Consider the following 16,099-nt stretch of genomic DNA (forward strand, 5'->3'; position numbering starts at 1 on the left):
AATCTGGACGTACGGAATACCACTATGGGGGACGGCAGCAATGAGCCATATAAACAAAATAGAGGTAATACAGGCTAAAATCCTCAGGACAATAGTAAACGGACCTTGGTACGTCAGAAACGAAGATATACGAAGGGACCTGGGAATGCCAACGGTCAAGGAAGAAATCAACAGATACTCCGAGAAATACAAATTAAGAATAGCAACACACATAAACCGGCTAGCTGCGGAAACATACAAAATCACAAATATGGACAGAAGACTAAAAAGGAAGCACCCAACAGACCTTATAAAGGACATAACCTAAGAAACACGAGGATGGTACCCCGCTGGGGGTAGCCACCAACATGCTAATTTAGCCGTTAAAAAATTCCACCAAATGTCCAAATTGGACAAATTGTGAATTTTAATAAATAAATAAAAAAAAAAAAAAAAAAACTTTCACTGGAGCACTGTTTCGCACGTCCGTTTAGGTCGCCTGCCCAGGCGGAACTCAGGAGAGAATGACTTTCCATCGCAGTGATGCTGCAGAGGAAAAGTATGATGGGGTGTGTCGCAGGACGCGAGACCATCGGATTCGTGGAGGAAAGCCTTCGTTCGGAAAGTGAGGGAAATTAATGTTGCTGTTAATTTGTAAATTTCCATGTTGGTAGTTAGAGAAGCATGCTAGCCGTCCTTGAGGGAAAGTTGCTAGCGGGATGCGTCGTTCGCAAGAAAAATAGATTTCCCCTATCTTCCCGTAGTTGGGAGAAAGACTTTTTACCTGTTTGAAGGATTTTAGTTAACTAAATCTTAAGATTTGTAACGGGTCCTCAGGCTAGCTGAACACGTACTGTGGAGATGCGTCGACATCTGGTAATGATCTTACCCGAAGAAGAAGGTTTGCGTGTGGCGAGCCAGGGGATAGAAATCATTGGAATGTTTACTGTCGAGTGTCGCTACAACTATTTCTTTTTAAGGAGAGCTATACTATTACTCCATACCTTTGTTAGACAAAACGTTCTTTCCTTGACCGCGGCTACATTCGGCGACTGGTTGTCGCCTCGAGCCCAAGCTCATTACAATAAATCTCGAACAAATACAATCGGATTGAATGACGACAATTGCTTAATTACAGCTGTGGTAGAATCTACATTATAGTGTTAAAGGATTTTTCCAAAATTTCAAAGGAAAGGCTCCGATGTTCTTTCATCTCCGAGATATATAACGTAATACATTATAACGTAATACGTTACATCGTAATAATAAATATATAACGTGATACTATATGATATATTAGGTCATCCCATAAGTTCGTGCCGTTTTTCGAGCGGTTATATATGTTAAGATTGTTTACATACCTTTCAGTTTCATGAAAAAATGTAATCCCCCTCTCGTTGTACAACTTCTTCCCATTTTTCATTATTCCGTTTCGATAAAAGTTCTCTTGTTTTTCTTTAAAATATGAAATGTATACACAAAGGTCGGCACGAACTTATGGGATGATCTAATACATTGTAAGGTAATAGTATGTAATGTAGTACGATACAAGGTAATACGTTATAACGTAATACTATATAACGTAATACATTATAACGTAATACCATATAACGTAACACGTTATACGTTAATACTATATAACGTCATTCTATATGTCGTAATATCATATAGCGTAATACTATATAACATAATACGTTATAAGGTAATACTATATAACCTAATAAATTATAACGTAATACAATATAACGTAATGTAAAATAACGTAATAAGATATATCGTAATACTATATAACGTAATATAATATAACGTTATGTAATATAACGCAATGGAATATAATGTGATGTAAAATAACGTGATATAATATATAATTCTTTTTCTTTACGTTCCTTCTTAGCGATCAATTGAGATATTGTGATAATAGGTTATGAATTTATGAAATCTCTCGTGCATATTTCAGGATATCGTGAACATATCTTTAATGCTTCTTGATGAACAAAAACGTATTAGATCATTTAATTTTTCTATTTGAATTTTACATATTATCTTTGTTTCGAATTGTCGAATAGCAGTATAATAGTAGCGTTAACTCTGTCGCTTTAGTACGTGTAATCTTTACCTAAAAACAAACGTCAGATGGGAAACTTATATGTAGGTTAAGAAATACTTAAAAAATGCTGTTGGGGAAGATAGTTAACGCTATATCTATTGAAAATAAGGGCATTATAAGCGTAATACCTATACATGTATCTTTTGCTTTCTTTTTTCAATAAATTTTAATGTGAATATTGGATCTTTCTTTTAATTTTTTCGAGTATCATTTGAAATGAACGATTAACTCTAGATCAATATAATAGTTTTTGTCGTAAGAAACTTTTAAATGAATAAATTTATACTATCATAAACCTATTATCATAAATGTTTTTTTTTTTTTATTTATTTATTAAAATTCACAATTTGTCCAATTTGGACATTTGGTGGAATTTTTTAACGGTTAAATTAACATGTTGGTGGCTACCCCCAGCGGGGTACCATCCTCGTGTTTCTTAGGTTATGTCCTTTATAAGGTCTGTTGGGTGCTTCCTTTTTAGTCTTCTGTCCATATTTGTGATTTTGTATGTTTCCGCAGCTAGCCGGTTTATGTGTGTTGCTATTCTTAATTTGTATTTCTCGGAGTATCTGTTGATTTCTTCCTTGACCGTTGGCATTCCCAGGTCCCTTCGTATATCTACGTTTCTGACGTACCAAGGTCCGTTTACTATTGTCCTGAGGACTTTAGCCTGTATTACCTCTATTTTGTTTATATGGCTCATTGCTGCCGTCCCCCATGGTGGTATTCCGTACGTCCAGATTGGTTTTATGATCGTTTTATATATTTTTAACTTGTTTTCTGTGCTTAGTTTGGATTTTCGGCTTGTTAGCCAATGCATTTGTCTTCTTGTTTTCTGTATTTTTTCTACTATTGATTTGATGTGTAGTTTCCAGGTGAGTTTTTGATCTAAGTGGAGTCCTAGGTATTTGACATGCTTTGTTTGCGTTATATGCGTGCCGTTCAATAGGATGTTTGGTGGTGTCTTTTTCCGTAGCGTGAATGTAATATGGTTGCATTTATTGGGGTTTGCTTTTATTTGTTTTTCTTGTAGCCAATTTTCTATTTTTACGATGTGTTCTTGTAGTGTTTTGACTGCCGTTTCTGGGTTAGTATGCCTGACTAGTATAGCTGTGTCGTCCGCGAATGTCAATACTGTGCTGTTGGTAGTTGTTGGTATGTTCGCCGTGTATAATGTGTATAGTATTGGGCCTAGGACGCTTCCTTGTGGTACCCCGGCCTTGATGTCTTTAACTTGAGAATGTGTGTCCTTGATTTTTATTACGAAGGTTCTGCAGCTTAGGTAGGATTTTATTAAGTGGTGTATTTGCTCCGGGAATTGTTTCCTAATTGTTTGTAGTAGACTTTCATGGTTAATTTTATCGAATGCTTTCTCTATGTCTATGAAGAGGGCTGTGCAGTATTCCTTGTTTTCTAGTGCTACTATTATTTCGTTTATAAGCCTGTGCATTTGCTCTATCGTGGAGTGTTTGTTTCTGAAACCAAATTGGTGATCCGGTATTAGTTTTTTTGTCTCTATTATTGATTTTATGCGGTCGTATATTATCTTTTCCAGTATTTTGGAAAATACTGGAAGCAGTGATATTGGTCTGTAAGATGCAGTTTGGTGCGGGTCTTTGCCTGGTTTATGTAACATTTTGATCTGTGCTAATTTCCATGGTTTGGGGAAGTATTGAATTCTTAGAATTGCGTTGAATATTACTGTTATTAGTCTTATTGCTTTTGGCGGAAGGTTTTTTAAGATTTTACCATTAATTAGGTCGATTCCTGGCGCTTTGTTGTTTTTTGTTTTATCAATTATGTTTCTAATTTCTTGTGCCGATGTTTTAGGTATGGTGTATTCCTTGTCGGCTGTGGTAGCAGTGGTTTGTGGATCCTCCTCCGTATGACTTTTGAGGTTGCTGTTGTTGGTAATGTGTGGTGTGAATGTGTTGTAGAGGTGGTTGGAGAATTCTTCAGCTTGTTCTTCGTTGCTTCTTGCCCATGTGTTATCTGCTTTTCTGATTGCCGGGACGGGTATTATTGGCTTCCTTATTTTTTTCGTGGCTTTCCATAGTGAATAGTTGGTGTTCTCGTGTGTGGAGAGTGTCCCTATGAACTTTGAGAATTCGTTATCGTTGTGCTCCTTTATTTTGTTTTTTATTTCCTTTGCAAGTTTGTTTAAGTGTTTTTTGTTTTCTCGGGTTCTGTATTTTTGCCATTTTGCTTTTGCTTTTCTTTTTTCTTTGATTTTGTCGAGTATTTCTTGCGGGATTGTTATTGTTTGTCTGCTGGTTGGTTCGGGAGTAGTGGTTGTCCTTGCTGCTTCCTGAATAGTTGCTGACAATGTTGCTACTGCCTGTTCTATGTGTTCAGGAGTTTTTAACGGGATGTTGCAGTTTATTTTGCTTTCTATTATTTCTTTGAAAGTTTGCCAATTGGTGGTTTTATTGCATAGTGTTTCTGGTTTGCTATAGTGAATTGGTTTGTTTCTGTATTCAATTATTATGGGTGTATGATCGGAGCTGAGCTCGAGGTTGGGTGTTATTTTTAGTTTATTTGTGTTTAGTCCCCTTGTAACTGCAAAGTCCAGAAGATCTGGTTTTTTGTTCAGGTCAGTCGGCCAATGTGTCGGTGTTCCTGTGGATAATATATTGAGGTTATTATTTCTAATGTATTTTTCCAGTGTTCTACCTCGAGGTGTAATGTTTCTTGACCCCCAAAGCGTGTGCTTTGAGTTGTAGTCTCCCGCTGCGATGTACTTGTCCCCTAGGTCCTGGAAGTATTCTTCCCACATTTGTGTTGTTATTTTGTGTCGCGGAGGCACGTATACTACTGACAACTGGAAGTAGTTGCTGCTAGTTTGAACTGTAACAGTGGTTGCTTGTAAATATTCTTTGTTAACTTGGCTGTGTAGATAATGTTTGATATCGTTTCTGACTATCACTGCTGTCCCTCCGTGAGCTTTTCCTGAGGGGTGTTTGGTATCATATATGGTGTAGTATGGTATTTTCAAATAGCTTTTTGTAGTGAAGTGTGTTTCTGAGACAAGTAGTATGTCTATATTATTATTGTATATGAATGTTTTAGTTTCGAGGGCCCGTTGTTGCAGGCCGTTTGAGTTCCAGGCTGCTATTTTTAGAGTGTCCGTTTTTATTTTTTGCTTAGCACGTTTGTAATTAGTTGTAGCATGACTGTGATTTGTTGGGTTTGCTGTTTGAGTACTGCGTTTTGTTCGCTTATCATTCTGGTTAGCATTTCGGTGTTCTTTATGGATTGTTTGAGCAGTTCTTTGATTTCTGCAGTGTCGTTGTTACTATTGCTGTGGTATTGGTTATGTGTGTGTGTTATTGGCTGGTTACTTGAGCATAGCTTAGACCACCAATGGTGTTGGTGCTGATAGGTTTGGTGTTTATTGCTTGCTCTGTATTTGGTAATATTTCAGGTTCTGTGCTGTCATGATGGGCTTGTGTGTTAGTGCTTGTCCTGCTTCGTAGGGGCGGGAACAGTTTACGTTGTAGTTGTTTTCTTACTTCACATCCTTTATAGCTGGCTGGGTGGTTTCCGTTACAGTTGAAGCATTTAACTTTTTCTATTTTTCCTGAATATGGGCAGTGTACAGTTAAGTGATTTTTTGCGCACTTGACGCAGGCTGGGCTTCTGTTGCAGTAGTTTTTAGTGTGTCCGTATTGTTGACACCGCATGCATTGAGGTATATCTTTTTTGTGTCGTGGTGGTTCGACTGTTACTATTGTGTTTAGTATTTGTTTGATATCATATATTTCCTTGTTATTGATTCTGGGTTCAAGTTCTATTAAGAATAGTGGTAGTGATTGCTTTGTGTCGAATCTTGTTATATTGTTTATTGTTCTTGTTTGATGTCCAATTTTAGCTAACTCATCGCTTAGTTTATGTACGTTGGTTTTAGGATGCAATCCTCTTATGACAATTTTATAGCTCCTTTCAGTTTTAAGCTGGTACGTGTGGTAGATAGCATTTTTTTCTTTTAATGCTTTTATAACTTTCCTAAATGATTGTGGTGTGTTTGTTTGAATTTTTACTTGATCCAATTTTGTTTACTTTATTGTGTAATTGTTTTTCTCTTCTAGATTATTTAGTAGATCAATGAGCGGGTCTATTATTTGGGCCTCGACAAAGATTGGTGGTGGTTTTGTAATATGGTTTGTTTGGATAGTGGTTTTATTTACGGGGTCAGCGTCTATTTCTTCCGTTAGTGAGTTGAAAGAGTTACTTAATGGTAATTCTTGCAGCCATCGCTGCTTTTCTGTAACTGGGTTTCCTATGGCACTTATGTCTGTGGTTGTTTTGCGTTTTTTGCTAGCCTTCACTGGCTTCCAGTTCCGCCTGGGCAGGCGACCTAAACGGACGTGCGAAACAGTGCTCCAGTGAAAGTGCGGCAAGAGAGAAGAGAAAGGGACAAAGTTAACGCCAAAAATAGACATAACGTGGAATCATGCAGATTCCATCAATAAAAATAATTAACTCCGGTGAAACATTTTTCGTAAATAAAGCTACAGACTCTACATATGTAGAGAAAAATGATGATATTATGGAAACAACACAATCCGACGGGGAGCAAAACATGTCAATACACCAGGAAGAAAGCTGGACGGTGGCAACCTCCAGCAAAAAACGGAAGGTAACCCCGCTCGCAAGCGCGAGGAAAATTGATACATATGAAAAAAAACAATGGCTACAAGATATCAAGCTACACAATCCATTCAGCGCCCTGCCAGAAGAGGCAGCAACGGACCCAACTGAAAGTCCGACAAACCGTACTCCCAAACCACCACCGATATACGTAGACGCAAAAATAATCGACCCCCTCATCGAACTACTAAATAACATCGCAGGGAAAGACAACTATATCATCAAACAAATAAAAATAGACCAGGTGAAGGTGCAAACCAACACCCCAGAAACATTCAGAAAAATTACAAGATCACTAAAAGAAAAAAATGCAGCATATCACACTTTTCAACTCAAAACCGACAAAAGCTACAAAGCAGTAATCAGGGGACTACACCCAAAAACAAATACTGGAAAAATAAGTGAAGAACTGGCAAAAATCGGACACCAGGTAAAAATTGTCTCCTGAGTTCTCGAGTTACATAGCATCTTTGCGCTCGGAGAATATTCTACGTTTTAACAAAGAGTTAGTTTAGTAATACCTGTACCATAGATAAGCAAGTTGAGTACAACTTGGACTTTGGAGGAAAGGACATTTTGTTATCCCGTTGACCGCGGATTCATTATTGAACCTAGGATCATTGTCATTACCATCTCGAGTATCTAATTACCACGGTTACTTGTCGAATCCTGTAATAGTCATATTTATGCTAGTAAATGTCTTCTCCATTGCATAATAATATCTAACCAAAATGAAGATTCGTTACACGCCCCTAACCCTAATTATAATGTGAACCCGACATATAGTATATATTATTACGTTATATATTATTACGATATAACGTATAACGTTATAATGTATTACGTAATGTAGCATTACGTCATATAGTATTACGTTATATATTATTACGGTATAACGTATTACGTTATAACATATTACGGTATATGGTATTATGTTATATAGTATTACACTATAACGTATTACGTTATGTAGTATTACGCCATATGGTATAGCGTTACAACGCTATTGTGAAGAAGTCTGATGTTTCAGAAGAAATATCACATTGTCAATGTCGAGTCCATTGAAACTTTTTTTTTTATTTATTTCTTCTCATTCACAATTTGTCCAATTTGGACATTTGGTAGAATTTTTTAACAGTTATATTAACATGTTGGTGGCTACCTCCAACGGGGTTTGCTAGGTTATATCCTTTATGAGGTCTGCTGGGTATTTCCTTTTTAGCCTTCTTTCCATATTTGAGGTGTTGATCGTTTCCGCAGCTAGCCGGTTTAGATGTGTTACTATTCTTGCCTTGTATCTTTCCGCATAACTGCTGATTGCTTCCTTGACCGTTGTTATTCCCAGGTCCCTCCGTATGTCCTCATTTCTAACGTACCATGGGGCGTTTACTATCGTTCTAAGAATTTTAGCTTGCGTTGTCTCTATTTTGTTTATATGGCTCATTGCTGCCGTCCCCCATAGTGGTATTCCGTACGTCCAGATTGGTTTTATGATCGTTTTGTATATCTTTAATTTATTTTCTATGCTTAATTTGGATTTTCGACTTGTTAGCCAATGCATTTGTCTCCTTGTTGTCTGTATTTTGTCTATTATTGATTTAGTATACTGTTTCCATATGAGTTATGTATCTAAGTGGAGTCCTAGGTATTTGACTTAATTTGTTTGTGTTATGTGCGTGCCGTTTAGTAGGATGTTTGGTGGTATCTGTTTTCGCAGTGTGAATGTAATATGGTTGCATTTATTGGGGTTTGCTTTTAATTGTTTATCTTGCAACCACTTTTCTATTTTTGTGATGTGTTCTTGTAGTAATTTGGCTGCTGTTTCTGGGTTAATGTGCCTGACTAGTATAGCTGTGTCGTCCGCGAATGTCAGTATTTTGCTATTGGTAGTTGTTGATATGTTGGTCGTGTATAATATGTATAGTATTGGTCCTAAGACGCTTCCTTGCGGAACCCCTGTCTTTAACTTCAGAGTAAGTTTGATTTTTATTACGAGGGTTCTGCTGCTTAAGTAAGATTTTATTAATTGGTATATTTGTTCCGGGAATTGTTTCCTGATTGTTTGTAGTAGGCTTTTGTGGTTTATTTTGTCAAATGCTTTCTCTATGTCTATAAAGGGGGCTGTGCAGTATTGTTTGTTTTCTAGTGCTAGTATTATTTCGTTAATGAGCCTGTGCATTTGCTTTATCATGAAGTGTTTGTCTCTGAATCCAAATTGGTGATCTGGCATTAGTTCTTCCTTCTCTATTATTGGTTTTATGCGGTCATATATTATTTTTTTCCAGTATTTTGAAAAATACAGGAAGTAGTGATATTGGTCCGTAAGATGCAATTTGGTGTGGGTCTTTGCCTGGTTTAGGTAACATTATGATCTGTGCTAGTTTCCATAGTTTAGGAAAGTATTGGATTCTTAGTATTGCATTGAATATTATGGTCATTAGTCTTATCGCTTTTGGCGGAAGGTTTTTCAAGATTTTGCCATTGATTAAGTCGATTCCTGGTGCTTTGTTGTTTTTTGTTTTATCGATTATGTTTCTAATTTCTTGTGCTGTCGTTTTCGGTATGGTGTATTCCTTGTCAGTTGAGGTAATAGTGGTTTGCGCATTCTCATCCGTATGACATTTGAGGTTGCTGTTGTTGATATTATGTGGTGTAAATGTGTTGCAAAGGTGGTTGGAAAATTCTTCAGCTTGTTCTTCGTTGCTTCTTGCCCATGTGTTATCTGCTTGTGGCAATCATGCCGGGATTGGTTTTATTGGCTTTTTTATTTTTTTCGTGGCTTTTCATAGTTGGAGTTCTCGTGTGCAGGGAGTGTTTCTGTGAACTTTGTGAATTCGTTATTTCTGTGCTCTTTTATTTCGTTTTGTATTTCCTTTGCAAGTTTGTTTAGGTGTTTTTTGTTTTCTCGTGTTCTATGTTTTTGCCATTTTGCTTTCGCTTTTCTTTTTTCTCTAATTTTTTCAAGTATGTCTTGCGGAATTATTTTTGTTTGTCTGCAGTTTGGTTTGGGTGTAGTGGTTGTTCATGCTGCTTCTTGGATAGTTTCTGCCAATGATGTTACTGCCTATTCAATGTGTTCGGGTGTTTTCAATGGGATGTTGCAGATTATTTTGCTCTCGGTTATTTCTTTAAAAGTTTGCCATTTGGTGGTTTTATTGCATAGTGTCTCTGGATTGCTATAAAGTATTGGTTTGTTTCTGTATTCAATTATTATGGGTGTATGATCAGAGCTAAGATCGAGGTTGGGTGTTATTTTTAGTTTATTTGTGTTTAGTCCCTTTGTAACTGCAAAATCGAGTAGGTCAGGTTTTTTGCTCAGGTCTGTCGGCCAGTATGTCTACCTGTGGATAATATATTGAGGTTATTGTTTGTAATGTATTTTTCCAGGGTTCTACCTCGAGGTGTAGTAATTCTTGATCCCCATAGCGTGTGCTTTAAGTCGCAGTCTCCCGCTACGATGTACTTGTCCCCTAAGTGTTAAAAGTACTCTTCCCACATTTGTGATGTTATTTTATGTCGCGATGGTACATATACTGCTGACAACTGGATGTGGTTGCTGCTAGTTTGAATTGTAACGGTGGTTGCTTGGGTATATTCCTTACTAACTTGGCTGTGTAAATGGTGTTTGATATTGTTTCTTATTATCACTACGGTCTCTCCGTGCGCTTTTCCTGAGCGGTATTTGGTATCATATATGATGTAGTATGGTACTTTCATGTGGCTTTTTGAAGTGAAGTGTGTTTCTGAAACAAGTAATATGTCGATATTGTTGTTATACAGGAATGTTTTAGTTTCTAGGGCCCGTTGTTGTAGGCCGTTTGAATTCCAGGCTGCTACTTTTACTATGTCCGTTTTTATTTTTTGCTTAGCATGTTTGTAAGTAGTTCTTTGCATTTGCTGTCTAAGAACTGCGTTTTGTTCGCTTATCATTTTTGTTAGCATTTCGGTGTTTTTGATGGATTGTTTGAGCAGTTCCTTGATTTCTGTAATGTCGTTGCTGATATTGTTCTGATTTTGGTTGTTTAAGGGTGGCGATTGGTCGATTACTTGCGCGTAGCTTCGGCTACCAAAGGTGTCGGTGTTACTGTGGTTAATGTGTCCGCTTCCTGGTCGAGGGGGCCGAGCGACGTGGTTACGTGACGTTGGCCGTGTCGCTGGACGTAGTCAACGTCTTCAACAGCATCCCCTGGGACAGGATATGCCGGGCCCTTGAGTTTCATCGGGTACCCGCGTACCTGCAGGGTGTGGTCCGGGCGTTCCTCCAGGACCGGAATATCGTCTACACCGTCCAGTGCGGGGGGGAGGCAACTGAGAGGGCGGTGTACCGCGGGGTCCCGCAGGATTCTGTATTGGGTTCATTGCTGTGAAACATCAACGCGGTGCTTCGGGCGCCAATGCCTTTGGACTCGGCACTGGCGTGCTATGCCGACGACACATTGGTGCTGGTCTGAGGTACGGCGTGGGGCAGAACCGTCCGTCTAGCGGAGCTGGCTGTGGCCTGCGTGGTCGCCGCGATCGAGGGATTGGGGCTGAGGGTGTCTCCTGAGAAATCCGAGGCAATGTGGTTTTGCCACAGGGCCAATCACGGGACGCCTCCGGCGGGTTATCGCCTGAGGTTGGACCTGGCAGAGATCGAGGTCTGAACCAGCATGAAGTATCTGGGTCTGACCCTCGACAGCCACTGGACCTTCGGCGCTCACTTCGATCGCCTGGCACCATATGTCGAGGCGACGACAAACGCATTAGGACATTTGTAACCTCGGCTGGGCGGGCCCGACGTTGGAGTGCGCCCGCTGTACGCCGGCGTGGTATGATCGAGGTTCCTCTACGGAACTCCGATCTGGGCGGAGGACCTGATGGCCAGCCGCCGCAATCTCCTAAAGGTCACGAGGCTGCACAGAATAGTGGCCATCAGGGTAGTGAGGGGCTTCCGCACCATTTCGGCGGCAACAGCGGCGATGCTTGCCGGATTTTCCCCGTTCGAATTGCAGGCCCTGAGGTGTCGCGAGATTTATCTCCACACTTGCGGTCTGTCGGACGGGGTCAGCCCGGTAGACGCCGACGTTAAGATTCGGGCTCGGCGGGCCTTGCTCGACAGATGGCGCGCCAGCCTCAACATGACAGCGGGCGTGCCGGAGCTAAGGGTCTTCGAGACCGTCCTTCCAAACTGGAACGTTTAATTGAACGGGGACAGGCCTCCCCTGACCTACAGGGTGACGCAGGTGCTCACCGGACACGGGTGCTTCGGTGAGTACAGAAACAGCATACTAAATCAATAATAGACAAAATACAGACAACAAGTAGACAAATGCATTGGCTAACAAGTCGAAAATCCAAATTAAGTATAGAAAATAAATTAAAAATATACAAAATGATCATAAAACCAATCTGGACGTACGGAATACCATTATGGGTGACAGCAGCAATGAGCCATATAAACAAAATAGAGACAACGCAAGCTAAAATTCTTAGAACGATAATAAACGCCCCATGGTACGTTAGAAATGAGGACATACGGAGGGACCTGGGAATAACAACGGTCAAGGAAACAATCAGCAGTTATGTGGAAAGATACAAGGCAAGAATAGCAACAGACCTAAACCGGCTAGCTGCGGAAACGATCAACACCTCAAACATGGAAAGAAGGCTAAAAAGGAAACACCCAGCAGACCTCACAAAGGATATAACCTAGCAAACGCGAGGATGGTACCCCGCTGGAGGTAGCCACCAACATGTTAATGTAACTGTTAAAAAATTCTACCAAATGTCTAAATTGGATAAATTGTAAATAAAAACAAATAAATAAAAAAGAAAAAGAAACACCATCTAGCTTCTCACTGACACTGACTATTCTAGCATCCCTTTGTCTTTTCTTAGACCCACCACGCATGTGTTCCGCAACCACTCGTGACCAGATCACGTAGGCCTTTTCTACGAAACTATTCAATTGAAGGACTGACGACACATTGATGGGCCCGTTGGCGCCTCGGCTCTCGCGACATTGTTTATAGTTTACTCGATATCTCTTAGGCCTTTTGTCCAATAAACAATATATTGGTAAAATCTTAAATAAATAGTGTCATAAATGCTGATGCCATAAAATTCCAAAAATCAGCATTATGTATAATATAAGCACAGCGTGTTCGTGCGTTAGCACAAACTAATAATAAGACTGAGAATCCGATTAAGATGCAGACTTCGCGAATCATAATTAACTGTCGTATTTACTAACCAACGATAATTCAGTATTGTTGTTTGGGCCGGAATCTATATAATTCTGGAACCTACATTATAATCTAATTATCCGTAACAAAGTATAAAATATTAATCTTTCATAATAAATTGTTCTATAAAAAAGCGAAAAGGTGTATCACTGGAAAATTTCCCCGTGACAGCTTATATTTTTTTAAAAAACTCTCTCCACCCTTGCAGATGACATCTCACGTGTAAGTACACATGATGGTTACATCAGCGTTTCGTTTTCACCATCACTGATGAAGCGCCGTCATTAAGAAGAATTGAAAAAGAAAAAGCACCGATCTATGAGGTGAAAAACATCAGGAACCACCAGGATCTGGAAGGAGGACTATAGGGGAATCCAGATTCTGAAAGAGAACTAAAAGGGATTTTGCAAGTCGCGAAAGAAACGGGAACTGCCAGGATTCTCACAATTCCTAAAGTCGCGACGTCAATTGTACCAAATTATTAGAGCAATCTTCTAAATAAAAATATTCATTTCAGTAGAACTTAATATTTTTATTTGAATATTTCCCGCACTCCGGCAAGCAGAGAGAATCACAGGCAACAACTCATTTTCCTGTTTCCTGAAAAATCACTGTAAATCCATAACAACCTTATTTGTCGTAGCAGGTCGTACAACTGTGGTAGCTTGTCCACTGTCCAGATCACGTTCATATATAAACAAGTCCCTACAGTTGCTAGGGAGAACTGTCCGAAAATTGAGTAGTGTCTAATCTTAAAAAATAAAAACATGGAAAGACAAAGAAGTCCGCGTTTTTACGAAACAGACAAGAGATATCTGAGACATTCATAACACGTCATATATGGGAGAAGGAAAACTTTCTTATCTTCCATGATGATTTTTCACAACTAGTCACGACTCAATTTTCAAATGGTTCTCCCTAGGCTTCTGTATATGACCGTGGCCTAGACTCGACTGCTTTAAAAGCGTTTCTACATATGCAATAATCCATGCACGTATCCATAGTAATGGTGGAAATGTATAAAAACCGGAGTAATTTATATTAAATTGTGTGTCCTTAATTATTTGTAATTAAATGAAATAAGTAAAGAAACTCGAAATGTTCAGTATTATTTTCATTCTATTATTAACCACATTTTATAACACATATTGTGAAGACTTTGATATTGATACAAATGGATATATTGTTTATTGTCCTTGTATGGGTATGTCCATGTATAACTAAGATTCTTACATGTAATTATATAAATATATCTTAGATTAGATTAATCCATTAAAATCATCGAGTTGATTAATTTTTTTAGGGCGATTTGGAAATCAAGCAGATCACTTTTTAGGTGCTTTAGGATTTGCAAAAGCTCTAAATCGTACTTTAGTTTTACCACCATGGGTTGAATATAGAACTGGAGAAACAAGATCTGTTTGTAAACAATAATATTTAATATCTTATAAAATATGAATATTTTTATAAACAAATTTATCATTTTTTAGATACAAGTTCCATTTGATATATATTTTAATGTTTCAAAAGTTCAAAGCTTCCACAAAGCACTATTAATGGAGAATTTTATGCGAGACATAGCACCAAAAATATGGCAATCTAAGGAAAGAGTATGTAAGTTTAAATGTTTAAGTTCAAAGACAAAGTGTTCCTTTGAAACATGTTATCCTTTTCAGCTTTCTGTTATTCTGCACGTGGAAAAGGAGATTCATGCAATGCCAAAGATGGAAATCCATTTGGTTCATTTTGGGATACATATAATATAGATTTTGTAAAATCAGAATTTTATGGTCCTTTACATTATGACGTTCATCATACAGACATGGCAGTACAATGGAAAAAACAATATCCTGCATTACATTGGCCAGTATTAGCATTCACAGGTGCACCTGCTAGTTTTCCTGTACAATTGGAAAATAAAAAATTACACAAGTATGTTGAATGGAATACAGACATGCTTAATAAAGCCATAGCATTTATAAAACAAAAATTACCAAGAGGAGCATTTGTAGGAATTCATCTACGTAACGGAATTGATTGGGTATGTATCTGTCTTCCAGATATTCAAATTATTCATTTCACTATAATAAAACTTTAAAAAACTGATAAAAAGAATTAGATTTGTAAATAAAACACATTTTATGTTTAACAGGTTCGTGCTTGTGAATTTATATCCAGCACACCAAATCTCTTTGCCGCTCCACAATGCCTTGGGTATCGTAACGAACGTGGAAAAGCAACTTCTGCTATGTGTCTACCATCGTTTGATTTAATAGTACGTCATCTAAAACGGGTTATTCGCAATGGTAATGACATCAAATCAGTATTTGTAGCATCAGATAATAATTATATGATTGAAGAACTTACTAAAGCCTTAGCACGGATGGAAGTAAGAAATATAACAATATATATATACAATGTTTATAGAGAAATATTAAGAAAAATTTTATAACCATTTAATATTTACTACAGGTTCCAGTTTTTAAACAGGATTCACCTGCATCACCTCATTTAGATTTAGCTATTCTTGGAAGAGCAAATTATTTTATAGGAAACTGTATATCTTCATTCTCAGCTTTTGTCGCAAGAGAAAGGGAAATTAAAGGGTATCCCACATTTTTTTGGGGTTTCCCCTCAGAGAGGTCTTCATCTTCTATTACACATGAAGAATTGTAGCGACATAATTCTTAACTAGGTCCGTTTGTTTCTCTTAATTTTTCCGTCATCTATGATTAATAAAAGCTGGACCCTTTTAAATTATTATAATTAAATTATTCCAAAACTCCGCATGATATACATAAATGTATATACAATGGAAAAGGATCATTTATGTATACTATCTTTCATTATATTTTACAAAAAATGGTCATATAAGATAAAAGTTCTTTTAAATATATAAATATTGCTTTTAATTAAAGTTAAGTTTATCTAGCTATAACGTGATTCATAAAAGTTTCAATAATTATCTATCAATACAACATTGATTGGAAACTTTTTAGTTCTTTCATATTGCTATGCAAACTCTCTTGAATTAGTATCTTTGTATAATTTGGAAGAGCAAGCAATTAAAATATCTGTTGTTCACACATATAAAAGATGAAATTTTATAAGATACCTAAAATATTATCCAAAAATTTAA

The 16,099-nt window shown here is 37.7% G+C and overlaps 1 protein-coding gene across 1 annotated transcript; it reads left to right on the forward strand.

Annotated features, from left to right (window-relative positions):
* Positions 1-13,933: 13,933 nt before the first annotated feature.
* Positions 13,934-15,720, forward strand: LOC100645707 (GDP-fucose protein O-fucosyltransferase 1). The gene is made up of 6 exons (XM_003394655.4): positions 13,934-14,164; positions 14,264-14,379; positions 14,451-14,574; positions 14,637-15,001; positions 15,113-15,349; positions 15,433-15,720. The coding sequence occupies exons 1-6, from the start codon at positions 14,059-14,061 to the stop codon at positions 15,634-15,636; spliced, it is 1,152 nt and encodes a 383-aa protein (XP_003394703.1). The 5' UTR covers positions 13,934-14,058; the 3' UTR covers positions 15,637-15,720.
* Positions 15,721-16,099: the final 379 nt, after the last annotated feature.

Source organism: Bombus terrestris, chromosome 3 (assembly GCF_910591885.1).
Source record: "Bombus terrestris chromosome 3, iyBomTerr1.2, whole genome shotgun sequence".
NCBI classification, from domain to species: domain Eukaryota; kingdom Metazoa; phylum Arthropoda; class Insecta; order Hymenoptera; family Apidae; genus Bombus; species Bombus terrestris.

Bases quoted from the DNA above. Each gene is read 5' to 3' on its own strand.
- LOC100645707 (XM_003394655.4), top strand. From the start codon at position 14,059: ATGTTCAGTATTATTTTCATTCTATTATTAACCACATTTTATAACACA. The intron at 14,380-14,450 runs GTTTGTAAACAA...ATCATTTTTTAG, and splicing joins GAACTGGAGAAACAAGATCT to ATACAAGTTCCATTTGATAT. The intron at 15,350-15,432 runs GTAAGAAATATA...TATTTACTACAG, and splicing joins AAGCCTTAGCACGGATGGAA to GTTCCAGTTTTTAAACAGGA.